Source organism: Schistocerca serialis, chromosome 2 (assembly GCF_023864345.2).
Source record: "Schistocerca serialis cubense isolate TAMUIC-IGC-003099 chromosome 2, iqSchSeri2.2, whole genome shotgun sequence".
Lineage (NCBI taxonomy): Eukaryota > Metazoa > Arthropoda > Insecta > Orthoptera > Acrididae > Schistocerca > Schistocerca serialis.
This window is the reverse complement of record NC_064639.1, coordinates 496456939-496473810: the sequence shown is the minus strand read 5'-3', so window position 1 is coordinate 496473810 and position 16872 is coordinate 496456939. Positions and strand designations below refer to the sequence as shown.

At 41.2% G+C, this 16872-nt stretch overlaps 1 protein-coding gene across 6 annotated transcripts in view; it reads right to left on the bottom strand.

Moving 5' to 3' along the window:
* Positions 1–16872, bottom strand: part of LOC126457435 (mitochondrial dicarboxylate carrier-like) — a 115266-nt gene that overhangs the window by 82065 nt on the left and 16329 nt on the right. The window contains exon 1 of one of the 6 annotated variants that reach the window (XM_050093710.1): positions 12498–12764. The exons of 4 other annotated variants lie outside the window; for them this stretch is intronic. In XM_050093710.1, the coding sequence (XP_049949667.1) occupies positions 12498–12602 (105 nt within the window). In that variant the 5' untranslated portion in view covers positions 12603–12764. Of the gene's footprint in view, positions 1–26; positions 1262–12497; positions 12765–16872 lie in introns of those variants that run through there. One more of the 6 variants, XM_050093711.1, reaches the window with a different exon arrangement.

Sequence of the window (16872 nt, the reverse complement as noted above, 5' to 3'; positions counted from 1 at the left end):
TCATCCGGGGCAACAACACAAATTACCTCCTTATAGAAGTGGTGTCAGCATGGGGATAATTATTGGAAATCTACAGTCCTGAAGATGTGCAGCGCAGTGTGAACTTTGAGCAGCAGCAGCAGCAGCAGCAGCAGCAGCATAAACATCTTCTGACTACGCAGGGACATCCAATGCTGGAATTCAGGTTGGTCTACTCCAGTTTGGCTAGAATATGAAAGGCAGTGATGGATTTTTATTTTACATTTGAGTGACTCATTGGCGTTAAATTACACAAAATGTCGCAATCCAGTCAGAATAACAATGTTGACCTACAAACTGTTATTAATGAACTGCAAGAAGAGATTCAGCAGTTAAGAGCAGAAAGAAGCGAGCGTAACATTCCGAAAGACTTGGCAAATGATAGCATGCAGTACAGGTAGAACTACAATAAAGAATTTTCCATTATTGCCAGCAGTACCAGTGTTTAGCGGGAAACCCGAAGATGACGTGAAAGTGTTTTTTCGTAAACTTGAAGGTGCCGCCCTGTTAGGATCATGGACAGATTCCAATAAGCTAATGGTTGCCAAATTAAGAATCCAGGGAGCAGCACAATATTTCATTAATGATTGTGTGAAAACAAAAGATTACAATGAGTTTAGAACGATTGTTATTCAGAGATTTAAACGTAATAAAGCGATCAGATTTTACAGACAGCAGCTTTACAGTTTGCGAATGCGACGAGACGAATCTATCAAGCAGTTTGCCGACAGAATTCGAAACATCAACGCTCAAACATATGACTTAGTAGAAGATAAAAATGAAAATCGCATTCAGTTGTTCAAAGCCAACCAGAGCCTTGGACACATTCATTCATGGGTTGCTCGGAGAGGAAGTAAACAAAGCTGTTCGATTCGCATGATGTAAAACATTTCAGGAAGCAGTAGAATCAGCTGTTGGTTTCATTGAAGCACTAAGACAACTGAATGAGATGCAGAAAGAAGAACACAGAGTTTTCAACACAACAGTACAATGCTACATCTGCAATAAGCTGGATCACAAGTGTAAGGATTGTAAAGAGAATCGAATCAGCTATCATTGCGGGATGCAGGGTCATGTTTCCAGGGATTGTCGCAACAAGGAGAAAGGTAATGCGAACAACAGACAATCTGCCAGATCTTCAAATGAGTATGGGGACGTACGGGCCACCACTCCATCTGCCCCTTGCCAGAGACAGTGATTCCTGTTAGTTCCAGCGAAAATCAGACCGAAAATGGCTTCGTGATAGGTGCTGTATATCACGGGAAAAACATCAAACTACTTATTGACACAGGAGCACAGACCTCATTAATGTGGTGTGGCATAGATAAACAGGATGAATTGAAACCGCCGCTATTAAAAGTGCGAGGGTTAAATGGAGGAAAGCTACATAACTATGGAGAAGTTAGCTTAAAATTAATTCTTGGCCAAGGCCAAGATAAAGGTGGAAATAAAGATAAAGATAAATACACAGCAAGGGTGCAAGTAGTTTCAAATAACAAAATGTGTTATGATGGTGTACTTGGATTTGATTTCTTGTTCGCTAATGAGGCAGAGATATTTGTCGCAGAAAGAAAGATCAGACTAGGCCATAGCAACTACAACCTAGGAAATCGTTCTTCAGATCGTACTCAAAGGAGCAGCAATACTGACGTCATGGGAATGGACCGCCTAAACGATGCATCACTTCAAACTGTCCAAGTTGATGTTCAAATTGATCAGCCTCAGCAAATTCCCAGGAAAGATAATCTACATTGAAGTTAAGTCACCCCAATGCAAGGAAGGAACTTTGTTAGTAATTGAGCGATCCGAGAAAATTGAGTTACTGGATATAATGCCTTGTTATGTTGCAAGAAGTGTAGGTGTTGCTACAATGGTGAGACAGAATGTCGCAAAAGTCCCGGTTACAATAACGAATATGAGCAATGAGGATGTTGTTTTGCCAAACAAAAGTTGCTGAAGTGTCGAGTGTAAGTAAAAGTGACATAATACAGATTCCAGATGAGGTAACAAATGCTGCAGTTATAAACACAGATTTTTGTAACAGTACCACAAAACTGCAATGAGGAGACGAAGTTAATAATGAACTGAAGCACAAGATTTGGAAGAAGATCGAACATTTGACAGCTAATGAACAGAAGATTTTAGCGCTTGTTTTGTTGGAGTATGCAGATTTATTTCGAGAATGTGCAAATTTACCTGTCACTCATTTAGTTCAGCATCATATTCATACAGGGAATGCAGCCCCAATCACAGAGAAACCTTACCGAATACCATTCAGTCAAAGAGAGTTGGTAGAAGACATGATTAAAGAACAATTAGAAGCTGGAATTATAAAACCAAGAGATCCTTCAGACCCACCGTGGTGTTTGCCTGTTGTAATTGTAAAGAAGAAATCAATTTCTGGAGAACCACAGTTCCGTTTTTGTGTTGATTACCGATCTTTGAATGCTGTGACCACACCCAACATCTACCCCTTACCAAATTTAGTGGAAACCTTGGATTACTTGGGCAGATGTCGAATTTTTGCAGTATGTGATTTAACAAGTGGTTATCACCAGTTAACAGTGCATCCAGATGATCAAGCAAAAACTTCATTTGTAACAGCAACAGGAGTATACAAGTATCTTCATATGCTGTTTGGACTTCGTAACGCTCCAGCTACATTTCAATGCCTGATGGATTCAGTTTTACGAGGGCTCACCCCAACACAAGCACTTGTTTACCTTGGTGATGTAATAATTTTTGGTGAAAAAATGAAGCAGCATACTGAGAGACTACAAGCTGTTTTTGAACATATAAGAAGCGCAAACCTGTCTTTATCAATACACAAATGTCATTTTTCACAAAGTAAAGTTAACTATCTTTGTCATGTTATAACCAAAGAAGGTGTTCGACCTGATCCAAAATTAACTGAAGATGTAAAGAATTTTCCTGAACCACAGAATTTGAAAGAATTACAATGATTCTTGGGATTGTCAAATTTCTACTGATGATTTATAGCCAGTTATGCGAATATAGCAAGTCCAATGACACAGCTACTGAAGAAAGGATTGTGCGCAGCTGTATGGTATGTAACACGCGCTCGCCGGCTGACCTACCTGGAATGCTGACAATTTGCTTGGTGAGTACACATGTGTTCGGCCAGAGTGCATCGCAGAGAGCATGCCAGTGGCCGCTGTCTGCAGCACGCAGTATTAACTAGCATGGCCTTGGGAGCGAATATCTCTCTTTTCTTAGCTCACGATGGAGCCTTTCGATACGACCGTAATTAGCCGGTGTTAGGACGTCAGACACAGTGATGATGGGTGTGGGTAGCGTGCGTGTTTTATAATCAGCCTTTGTTAATAAAACTGCTTAAACTTATTTCTCGTGTTCACATATTGCTATAGCTCAAGGACATACCGCTTACAAATCCTGACAAAATATTCGTGCAATCATCATCCGAGGCAACAACACAAACTACCCCCTTATATACACTTTCCTAAAATTTTCCCAATAAACCGAAGCCTACTATTCGTCTTCTCTATTTCCATCCTTATGTGCTTGTTCGATTTCATAACACTTTGCAACATATGACTAGATATTTAATCTACATGACTGTGTCAGTCAGCACACTACTAACACTGGAATGTTTTTCCTACTCATCTCTGTTAACATATTTTCCTACATATAGAGCAAGCCGCTATTCATCACAGCAACTGGAAATTCTGTCCAAATTATTTTGTATTCTTCTATAGTCACTCAACGACAATACTTTACCATACACCACAACATCATTAGCAAACAGCCGTAAATTGCTGTACACCGTGTCCATCAGATCATTTATGGATACAGAGAACAAGAACAGTCCTATCAGACTTCCCTGAGACACTCCTGACAATATCCTTGTCATTGATGAACAATCACCATCAAGGACAACATACTGGATTCTATTACTTAAAAAGTCTTGGAGCCACTCACGTATTAGGGAACATAATCTGCATGCTCAGACCTTCGTCAGCAGTCTGCAGTGGGGCACCATGTGAAAAACTTTCTGGAAATCTAGGAATGTGGAATCTGATGCGTCTGCTGCTTCAATCCATGATTTGTGGGATATCAAGTGAGAAAAGAACAAGCTGAGCTGTGCATGAACGATGCTTTCTAAATCCATGCTAATTTGTGGACAGATGCTTTTCTGTCTCAAAACAATTTGTTTTATTCAAACTCAGAATTGTTCAACAGTCTGTAATTTTGAGAGTCCATCCTTTTACCTTTCTTATGCGCAGTCTAACGATGTGTGACGATAAGAAGCGGTGTGACATTGGATTGCAAGCAAAATTCACACCTCTGTCACAACGGTTGACTTACTTTATCTGTACAGCCAATCTTCTTCTCTGGATTGCCGGCTCTGTCAATCTCCAAAACCTTCTTCTCCGAAGAATAATGCTGGTTACGGGAATTTATAAGACTCTCTCTCTATTTATGAAATAATTTAGTACTCAAAGAATACTTTTACCTCAGTCATAGCATATTTCAAGCAAATCAGCTGACTCGTCTCATGTCGGATCCGATTAAATACATTTGCAATAGTGTACTTTTTAGAACCACATAATTTATGAAAATGTCTTGCTTCTAGCAAGTCCAACACATAAAGTATAATTAACAATGTTTCAACTGTTCTTTTTTCTCATTCCAATAGTTAACGATATAAAACACCATAAGTTTTGGTAGGTACGCCCCATTTTTAAAACATCCCTATTCACCTATTCATCAGGCCACAGGTCATCCTATCTCCATGCAGGTATGTCTGCCCTATATCCTTAGCAAATGCCAGGTGTCCCCCCCCCCCCCCCCCCCCCGTATCTTTTATGAATAGGCCTCGTGGTTCATTGCCCTAGTATACATCTTTATGTACACTATAATTAAATATTTCCTGGTAAAAATAAAATCTATTTCACAACCTCTTCTTAATACTTCATACTCTTCTATACTCTTAATAGACACTATGTTTACCTATACTCTTAGTACATACTGTGTCTACATACATGGTTCAACATATAGTATGTTTCTGACCACAATCTATTGGTTATGAACTGTAGACTAAAACTGAAGAAACTGCAAAAAGGTGAGAATTTAAGGAGATGGGATCTGTATAAAGTGACAGAACCAGAGGTTGTGGAGAGTTTCAGGGAGAACATTAGGGAATGATTGACAGGAACGGGGGAAAGAAATACAGTAGACGAAGAATGGATAGCTTTGAGGGATGAAATAGTGAAGGCAGCAGAAGATCAAGTAGGTAAAAAGACGAGGGATAGTACAAATTCTTGGGTGACAGAAGATATATTGAATTTAGTTGATGAAAGGAGAAAATATAAAAATGCAGTAAATGAAGCAGGCAAAAAGGAATACAAACGTCTCAAAAATGAGATCGACAGGAAGTGCAAAACGGCTCAGCAGGGATGGCTAGAGGACAAATGTAAGGATGTACAGGCATATCTCACTAGGGGTAAGATAGATACTGCCTACAGGAAAATTAAAGAGACCTTTGGAGAAAAGAGAGCCACTTGTATGAATATCAAGAGCACAGATGGAAACCCAGTTCTAAGCAAAGAAGGGAAAGCAGAAAGGTGGAAGGAGTATATAGAGGGTCTATACAAGGGCGATGTACTTGAGGACAATATTATGGAAATGGAAGAGGATGTAGATGAAGATGAAATGGGAGATATGATACTGCGTGAAGAGTTTGACGGAGCACTGAAAGACCTAAGCCAAAACAAGGCCCCAGAGTTGACAACAATCCATTAGAACTACTGATAGCCTTGGGAGAGCCAGTCCTGACAAAACTCTGCCATCTGGTGAGCGAGATGTATGAGACAGGCGAAATACCCTCAGACTTCAAGAAGAATATAATAATTCCAATCCCAAAGAAAGCAGGTGTTGACAGATGTGAAAATTACCGAACTATCAGTTTAATAAGCCACGGCTGCAAAATACTTACACGAATTCTTTACAGACGAATGGAAAAACTAGTAGAAGCCAACCTCGGGGAAGATCAGTTTGGATTCCGTAGGAATGTTGGAACACATGAGGCAATATTGACCCTATGACTTATCTTAGAAAATAGATTAAGGAAAGGCAAACCTACATTTATAGCAATTGTAGACTTAGAGAAAGCTTTTGACAATGTTGACTGGAACACTCTCTTTCAAATTCTGAAGGTGGCAGGGATAAATTACATGGAGCGAAAGGCTATTTTTTACAATTTGTACAGAAACCAGATGGCAGTTATAAGAGTTGAGGGGCATGAAAGGGATGCAGTGGTTGGGAAGGGAGTGAGACAGTGTTGTAGCCTATACCAGATGTTATTCAATCTGTATATTGAGCAAGCAGTAAAGGAAACAAAAGAAAAATTAGGAGTAGGAATTAAAATCCATAGAGAAGAAATAAAAACTTTGAGGTTCGCCGATGACATTGTAATTCAGTCAGTGACAGCAAAGGACCTGGAAGAGCAGCTGAACGGAATGGACAGTGTCTTGAAAGGAAGATATAAGATGAATATCAACAAAAGCAAAATGATGATAATGGACTGTAGTCGAATTAAATTGGGTGATGCTGAGGGGTATTAGATTAGGAAATGAGACACTTAAAATAGTAAATGAATTTTGCTATTTGGGGAGCAAAGTAACTGATGATGGTCGAAGTAGAGAGGATATAAAATGTAGACTGGCAATGGCAAGGAAAGTGTTTCTGAAGAAGAGAAATTCGTTAACATCGCGTATATACAATCCTGGAAATTGAAATAAGAACACCGTGAATTCATTGTCCCAGGAAGGGGAAACTTTATTGACACATTCCTGGGGTCAGATACATCACATGATCACACTGACAGAACCACAGGCACATAGACACAGGCAACAGAGCATGCACAATGTCGGCACTAGTACAGTGTATATCCACCTTTCGCAGCAATGCAGGCTGCTATTCTCCCATGGAGACGATCGTAGAGATGCTGGATGTAGTCCTGTGGAACGGCTTGCCATGCCATTTCCACCTGGCGCCTCAGTTGGACCAGCGTTCGTGCTGGACATGCAGACCACGTGAGACGACGCTTCATCCAGTCCCAAACATGCTCAATGGGGGACAGATCCGGAGATCTTGCTGGCCAGGGTAGTTGACTTACACCTTCTAGAGCACGTTGGGTGGCACGGGATACATGCGGACGTGCACTGTCCTGTTGGAACAGCAAGTTCCCTTGCCGGTCTAGGAATGGTAGAACGGTGGGTTCGATGACGGTTTGGATGTACCGTGCACTATTCAGTGTCCCCTCGACGATCACCAGTGGTGTACGGCCAGTGTAGGAGATCGCTCCCCACACCATGATGCGGGGTGTAGGCCCTGTGTGCCTCGGTCGTATGCAGTCCTGATTGTGGCGCTCATCTGCACGGCGCCAAACACGCATACGACCATCATTGGCACCAAGGCAGAAGCGACTCTCATCGCTGAAGACGACACGTCTCCATTCGTCCCTCCATTCACGCCTGTCGTGACACCACTGGAGGCGGGCTGCACGATGTTGGGGCGTGAGCGGAAGACGGCCTAACGGTGTGCGGGACCGTAGCCCAGCTTCATGGAGATGGTTGCGAATGGTCCTCGCCGATACCCCAGGAGCAACAGTGTCCCTAATTTGCTGGAAAGTGGCGGTGCGGTCCCCTACGGCACTGCGTAGGATCCTACGGTCTTGGCGTGCATCCGTGCGTCGCTGCGGTCCGGTCCCAGGTCGACGGGCACGTGCACCTTCCGCCGACCACTGGCGACAACATCGATGTACTGTGGAGACCTCACGTCCCACGTGTTGAGCAATTCGGCGGTACGTCCACCCGGCCTCCCGCATGCCCACTATGCGCCCTCGCTCAAAGTCCGTCAACTGCACATACGGTTCACGTCCACGCTGTCGCGGCATGCTACCAGTGTTAAAGACTGCGATGGAGCTCCGTATGCCACGGCAAACTGGCTGACACTGACGGCGGCGGTGCACAAATGCTGCGCAGCTAGCGCCATTCGACGGCCAACACCGCGGTTCCTGGTGTGTCCGCTGTGCCGTGCGTGTGATCATTGCTTGTACAGCCCTCTCGCAGTGTCCGGAGCAAGTATGGTGGGTCTGACACACCGGTGTCAATGTGTTCTTTTTTCCATTTCCAGGAGTGTATTTAAGTGTCAGGAAGATGTTTCTGAATGTATTTGTATGGAGTGTGGCCATGTATGGAAGTGAAACATGAACGATAAATAATTTGCACAAGAAGAGAATAGAAGCTTTCGAAGTGTAGTGCTACAGAACAATGCTGAAGATCAGATGGGTAGATCACATAACTAATGAGGAGGTATTGAATAGAATTAGGGAAAAGAGAAATTTGTGGCACACCTTGACTAGATGAAGGGATCGGTTGGTAGGACATGTTTTGAGGCATCAAAGGATCACCAATTTAGTATTGGAGGGCAACGTGGAGGGTAAAAATCGTAGCGATGAATAGACTAAGCAGATTCAGAAGAATGTAGGTTGCAGTAGGTACTGGGAGATGAAGAAGCTTGCACAGGATAGAGTAGCGTGGAGACCTGCATCAAACCAGTCTCTGGACTGAAGACCACAACAATGACAACAACATGAGTACACAAACAACGAAACTACTAACTAGGAACCTGTTGAGAGGTATGAACCATCAAGTGTCGCATTGTCATATACCTTTGTGTGAATGATGATGTGTGTTTGTGCAGCCTGATTCTTCGATCTTATCATTTGGAGATAAGTTGTAGGTTATTGGAAACCACAGAGAATATGAAGGACTTCTGTGATAGAAGTAAATGAATATGGAAAGGGGGGAAAAATAGGCAGGTACTCCAATGATAAGTAAGTAAGGAAAGAAGAGAAATGGTTGCTAAGATCGAAGAAGAGAAAGAAGATACTCCCAAAGACAGGAAACCCTTCCCATCCCCCTTCCCCAGGATCCCTACCTCACCAGTACTTGAGTGAGAAGCCAGAGGAGGTATGTTGTTAAATCGTCTAATACAGAACAGACATTCTCACCTTCACCCTTGATGTCCCTGAAGAAAATCTTAGCAACCCCTATGGAACAGCAAATGGTGAAGAATCATTCACACTTGTTTGTGAGGGTTGTTTGAAAGATGTGGTGTGTGTGTTCTGTGTTGGCCATGATTTATGTGTTGGTGTATCATGTTTTAATGTACAATACCCACTCCTTCCAAAAATTATACAATCCCTCGCATTTACATCACATTTCATAAAAGGTATAAAATATTCTATACTAAATAGAAAATTATACACTGCTGTATAATAGTTGTTTAAATTAGTCATATAATATTGTGTTTTCCATAAATATAATGTCCTTTTCAGTTTATTCCATTTATGTTGTCTAGGTATCACTGTGTTTAAATAGTACCATCATATTACACTTTTCACTATCATAATATTCTTATTCTGCTTATTTCGTCTAGAGATCACTGTTCATTCGTGATTCTCTTAAGATTTCTACCTGACTGTTATATACAGTTTCCTATGAAATAAAATTTAGGTTAGTTTAAGATTTCAGGAATAGATTATAGAATAGTTCAAGATTTGAAGAGAATTCTGTGCAGGAATACTATCTTGGAAGAAACACCGAAAACAACTCGGGATCTGATGGTCGTCACTCCGCCAGTTAAATCAGAATGTTAATGCCCCTGGGGGATAAAGGTGAATCCACCCGAATCCCATGGATCTGATATTAACTTCACTAGAGCAAGTGCAAACCAGTACTTCTCATTAAATTTTGTGTGAAAGTCTTCCCATGACAAAACAATCACCACTTTACTAGGCAACACAACATCAGGTAAGGTTATTCCATATTATCTCTACCTCTCTTGGCATCGTTAAGTTCAGAAGACAAATTTGGACACATATAGTCGGAGGTTACTCTCATGGCCACTTTCCCATCTATCATTTCCTCTACCTGTTCCTCCAGGCTCCTTATATTCATCATACCTTAAGTTGCTAGTTTCTCTTTAAAATATCTACTCGAGTATCGATGCCTGCAATTTGTGATTGAAGTAGTGGTAATAACTTGTCCTGTTTCTCAACACTCTCTTTTGAAGTGTGTAATCTATGTTTTACAGCATCAAACGTAACATTACATACACTTTGAAATGATCCTTATTTTTCACCAAGTTCAGCTTCTACATTATTATATGTATCTCCAATATCCAATTCCAACTTTTTAGCTAAGTCCCGAAATTGGTTACTCTGTGTCTGACTAAAGTCAGTGAACAGTTGGTTTACATGACTGCTTAACGAATTAGTTAATTCCTCTTTCAAATCTATTTTAAAATTTTCTACTTTGGTAGTTAAAGCATCAAATCCAGTATTAAAATTTCCCATACCTTCACATAAATTACTAAAGTCTTTACTTTGCGAATCCACTTTAGCACTTAACAATCTTAAAGTTTCATTCTGAACATCCAATTTATTATTTAATTGAGTATTCCCTGAATCTAAAGACTTTGAGCATTTAAAGTTGTATTTTGATCATCCAATTGAGAATTTAAAGTTTCATTTAACTGTAAACTCAATAGAGGAAAGTCCACTGGACCTGACGGGATACCAATTCGATTCTACACAGAGTACGCGAAAAAACTTGCCCCCCTTCTAACAGCCGTGTACCGCAAGTCTCTAGAGGAACAGAGGGTTCCAAATGATTGGAAAAGAGCACAGATAGTCCCAGTCTTCAAGAAGGATCGTCGAGCAGATGCGCAAAACTATAGACCTATATTTCTTACGTCGATCTCTTGTAGAATTTTAGAACATGTTTTTTGCTCGCGTATCATGTCATTTCTGGAAACCCAGAATCTACTATGTAGGAATCAACATGGATTCCGGAAACAGCGATCGTGTGAGACACAACTCGCCTTATTTGTTCATGAGACCCAGAAAATATTAGATACAGGCTCCCAGGTAGATGCTATTTTTCTTGACTTCCAGAAGGCGTTCGATACAGTTCCGCACTGTCGCCTGATAAACAAAGTAAGAGCCTACGGAATATCAGACCAGCTGTGTGGCTAGATTGAAGAGTTTTTAGCAAACAGAACACAGCATGTTGTTATCAATGGAGAGACGTCTACAGACGTTAAAGTAACCTCTGGCGTGCCACAGGGGAGTGTTATGGGACCATTGATTTTCACAATATATATAAATGACTTAGTAGATAGTGTCGGAAGTTCCATGTGGCTTTTCGCGGATGATGCTGTAGTATACAGAGAAGTTGCAGCATTAGAAAATTGTAGCGAAATGCAGGAAGATCTGCAGCGGATAGGCACTTGGTGCAGGGAGTGGCAACTGACCCTTAACATAGAGAAATGTAATGTATTGCGAATACATAGAAAGAAGGATCCTTTATTGTATGATTATATGATAGCGGAACAAACACTGGTAGCAGTTACTTCTGTAAAATATCTGGGAGTATGCGTGCGGAACGATTTGAAGTGGAATGATCATATAAAATTAATTGTTGGTAAGGCGGGTACCAGGTTGAGATTCATTGGGAGAGTGCTTAGAAAATGTAGTCCATCAACAAAGGAGGTGGCTTACAAAACACTCGTTCGACCTATACTTGAGTATTGCTCATCAGTGTGGGATCCGTACCAGGTCGGGTTGACGGAGGAGATAGAGAAGATCCAAAGAAGATCGGCGCGTTTCGTCACCGGGTTATTTGGTAACCGTGATAGCGTTACGGAGATGTTTAATAAACTCAAGTGGCAGACTCTGCAAGAGAGGCGCTCTGCATCGTGGTGTAGCTTGCTCGCCAGGTTTCGAGAGGGTGCGTTTCTGGATGAGGTATCGAATATATTGCTTCCCCCTACTTATACCTCCAGAGGAGATCACGAATGTAAAATTAGAGAGATTAGAGCGCGCACGGAGGCTTTCAGACAGTCGTTCTTCCCGCGAACCATACGCGACTGGAACAGGAAAGGGAGGTAATGACAGTGGCACGTAAAGTGCCCTCCGCCACACACCGTTGGGTGGCTTGCGGAGTATCAATGTAGATGTAGATGTAGATGTAAACTCTGAGCTTCTAGTTTGGCATTTAAAGTCGCACTTATTTCATTTCTCAAAGAAGCACCCTGGTTATCTATTTTCTCATTTAGTTGAGTATTTACTGAGTCTAATTTAAGACTTTGAGGATTTACAGTTGTCTTTCTTCAAGCCTCTGAATCTGCCCTTTGGGCTTTGATTAAATTTACTACTTCAGACCAGACAGGCACCTCCTTACTCACTTTCATTGCCATGGCTGTTCTGAAGTTTCCCCAATTCTCTGTGTATTATTCATATTTCTCTTAGTTTTTGATTTAGTAATCATCAAAAAATTCTACACTGTGTATAATAACTATACTAACAGTCTATTACGCAACAGTTTCTTTTGAACTTTACACTCAAACAATTATTGTTTTGCACTCACCCGGCATAGATTTCTAACTGTGTTGGTGAACAGACGCGTAATTAGTGCCAGCAAACAGCACTGGCGCCAGCAGTGTTGAATGCTGGTTTCAGCGTCGGTGAGCATATGTGGAAGCAGTGCCAGTCATCAGCGACTGGTGCCGGCGTTGTCAGACTTAGGTTGGTTTCCACATCTGCGTCCCCGTAATGTGTGTGAGCTGCTTACTCCCCACAACAGATCATCTTCGATGAATTATTCATCATATTTCTTCTTAGTCTAATACATCAGAATCTTCTCTCTCTTCTTTTAATGTTACATCTTCCTTACTTCTTCTCTTTTATTGTGTTTAGTAACCTTCACTATTTGAACTTTTTAGGCAGAAATCCGATTCCGTGAAACAGTTCTCTTGTCTTGTTATACTTGGTTGCTATGGCAACACATCATATCTTCTGCTTTGATTGCCTCTCAAAATTCCCGTTTTATCAAGTCCTTTCCACTGGTCACCACGTTCGAACGATTTTTGATGATAGAACGTGTGGAGTAAATACACAAACTTTATGTTTTCACCAGTTAACGATGTTTCAGACTATGCAGAATAACATTCTCACATTCCACATATAAATATCTTCGTCTTCTCATATTTCACATATAAATATCTTCGTCTTCTCATATTTCACTCATATTTCGAGCTTTAGAAACACGTTTAATTAACATTTATAAATGAGTCGGTTTAAGAACCACTCGTAATATATGGACCCAAAATACATCTTGCCTCGTTGAGGGCTAAGACATGAAGTATTTTCCACTGTTCTTCTTTTTTCTCGTTACAATAGTCAACAATATAAAACACTATAAGATACATAAACACTCCTTGTTCCAATACGGCTTCCATGGCACGAGTGGCAAACACACTTGTCGATGCCGTTCGACCGTCGCATCTACCTTGTGCTCATGACTCCTTTCCGGCCTGCACACACAAACATGTGTCACTGTAGTATGTACATTCTCTCACACTTATTTTTAAAATATCATGTGTCCGAGATGGTAGAAGGACAAGTGGTTCTAGAATTTACGCGGAAGTTCTCAAAGCACTACAACGGGGATCACCTGAACTTTTTTTCCAGTTGCTTGGGACTTCATTCTGAGCAAGAGATTCGCCATAAATGCAAATTAAGTAAGGGGCCAGTGCCTGAATTTGGATTTCATCCTGATCTGGCTGTATTAGTTTTTAACTCTTTCAGCTGTTTCTCTATTCTAGGGATGCCTGTTATTATGTCCTCCATATAGGAGTCTGTGTGATGGTCCAATGACGGAATGTTTGTGTGGTCCTCCTGTGTAAATGATTTCTCAAATGCAAAATTTTAAACTTTAGCTGTCTTCTAGTTGTCTTCTGTTGCAACACCAAACTGGTCAACAAGTGACTGGACAGAAGCCAGCAACTTCTTCTTCTTCTTCTTCTATTTCTACTACTACTACTACTACTACTACTACTACTACTAGGATCAGGATTTTCTTGGGTTCTCTGCAAGATCTTTTGCTAAGGTAGGATAATTAATGTTGTATGCTTTGGACATTAATCCTTTGATATACACAAGAATTTCTACTAACTTTCGCCTCTCATCATTTGCACATTCTTTATTGAACTGAACATTAAAGTCTCTGGTTCTTCAGCATTTTCCAAATTTTATTATTAAACTATCATGTGTCTTTTCCATCCTTAATCCACTTACTCAGCACATCCTTCTCTACAATGTGATTCCCCTCCAATAAATTTTAATGTTCCCCATAATTCCTCTACGTTCATCATAATGGAATTAAGTGGTATCCATTCACTGTCTAAGTGGGATGCTAATAACTGCTTATCTACTCTTTCTAGTAAAAATACTCTCCTAGGCGGCTTTGAGATATCATCTATGATAATAAAATGATTACTAATCCCTGTGTCTAGACTGACATTGTTCTTAAGGTGAGGCCTGTTTGTAGCTACAGGGTTGTAAATATTTCCACTGCATGTGGGTGACAAACTATCAGCTCAAGACATTTTTTGGAAAAACATGTTCAAAAGTACTTCACAAAACTCACTGTCTGTACCACCTGCAACGAATCCACAGATGACCCTGTCTGTACTCGACTGCCTCCAATTAATACTGCATGATCTGGGTATTGCCACAGGAAAGAGTGTAGACTTTCTTTGAATGATTCTGCAACTGTTACAGTGGAATCTGGCAGCTAGTAAAAACATCTAATAACTAACTTGAGTTCATTTACTTCTTTTTCTCCCTTCGAGATAACTTGATAGACTCAGTTTCAACCTTGTTATACCCAATATTCTTGAATTAATTTTTCACGGTGTAGCAGAGTGTGGACTGATATGAAACTTCCTCACAGAGTAAAACTGTGTGCCAGATTGAGACTCGAACACTGGACCTTTGCCTTTTGTGGGCCAGTGCTCTACCAACTGAGCTATCCAAGTACCACCCATGACCAGTCCTCACAGCTTTACTTCCACCAGTGCCTCATCTCCTACTTTGCCTCACTCCACAACATCCTTTCTCCAGTTAGTACAGCACATGACCTACGTTCAAGTCCCGGCCTTGTGCACAGCTTTAATCTGATAGGAAGTCTCATATCAGCACACACTCCACTGCAAAATGAAAAATTCATTGTGGGAACATCCCCCAGACCAAGGTTAAGTCATATCTCCATATATCCTCTCTTCTAGGAGTGTTAGTTTTGCACAACTTCTTTGAAATTTGGAAGGTAGGAAATGAGACACTGGCAGAAGGAAAGGTGTGAGAAGAGATTATGAGTCATGCTTGGGTAGCTCAGTTAGTAGATCACTGGCCTGCAAAAGGCAAGTTCAAGTCTTGGTCTGGTACACAGTTGTAAGCTACCATGAAGTCTTACAATATTCTTGTTGACCACAATAAAAAGGCCCCCACCTACTGTGCCTACTCTGTCTTTTCTATATATGTTCCATATCTTGCCAAATATTTCGGAGCTCTCTACTTCAGGCTTCAGCCAGCTCTCAGTTCCAAGAACAATTTGAGTGCAACAACTTTCCCGGAGGGCAATGAATTCAGAAACTTTGTTCCGAATACTTCAAATATTTACTGTTAAAATTTTGAAAGTCTAAGTGTTTTTACTTTGTACAAGGTCTGATTTTGCTCTCTGCATATCGACTGGCAAGCATTCATCAGAGGACCTCAAACCACCACCTAGCCTAAAAAACCCCATGTACCCTTCACAATTACTCTGCTATCCAAGTAGCTGCTTCCTTTGTGTAGTGCACCCTTGACCTATCAAGGACAGTCCTATGATCTCCAAGAAAACTCTTTAGTGAGTTCGATGTACACTAACACTCTCATCATACACTGAAATAAATTCACTAAATGCGAATAACTTGCCTTCAGTTGTGTTAGGTGTTGCTTATCACGATATGCGGGAAATCTGGGTTTGAATCCCGGTCAGGCACAAATTTTCATGTGCGTCCAGCAGCTATCTATACCTAATATAGCTGAGCCCAAGTTATTCACATTCAGCAAATTTATTTCAAAATGGTTTCAGATGGCTGTCTATTGTCATCTGTGTCTGTTCATTCAGACATGCAAGTAAATCTTAAGTTTTCTGCGGTTTGTTTTTCTCAGAAGTTCTGTATGAAGTTAGTAGTACTGTCTCTGTGTTTGTGCCATTTTTCCTACGATGGGGAATGAATCACTCAGTTTACAAATAAAACAAATTTTCTAAAAAATTGGCGATATGTTTACCATTTATATGATTGTCTTTTCCATTAATTTAAACAATGGATGGAATGTAACAATATTATGAAAAGGATATTTGCTACCTACCATATAGTGAAGATGCTGAGTTGTAGATAGGCACAACAAAAAGACTGTCGCACAATAAGCTTTCGGCCGAGAGGTCCTTTGTCAAAAATAGACAAAACACACATGACCACAGTCTCTGGCAGCTGAAGCCAGGCTACAATCAGCGGTGTATGATGGGAGAGAGGCAGCCAAGTGGGGGCAAGGAAGAGGCTGGGGGGACGGTAAAATGCTGCTGCGGAAGCATGCAGGGATTAGGTGGAGAGAGGGTAGGGCAGCTGGATGCAGTCGGGAGGTTAGAGGGAGGGTGGGGGTGGGGGAGGAGGTTGCATGGGTAAAGGGGGGGGGGCGGTATTGGAAAAGAAGAGAAGTAAACAGACTGGGTGCATTGGCGGAATAGAGGGCTGTGTAGTGATGGAATAGGATCAGAGATGGAGCTCGATGGGTAAGGACCATGAGTAACAAAGGTTGAGGCCAGGAGGGTTACGGGAACGTAGATATATTGCAGGCAGAATTTCCACCTGCGCAAATTCAGAAATGCTGGTGTCAGTGGGAAGGATCCAGATGGCATG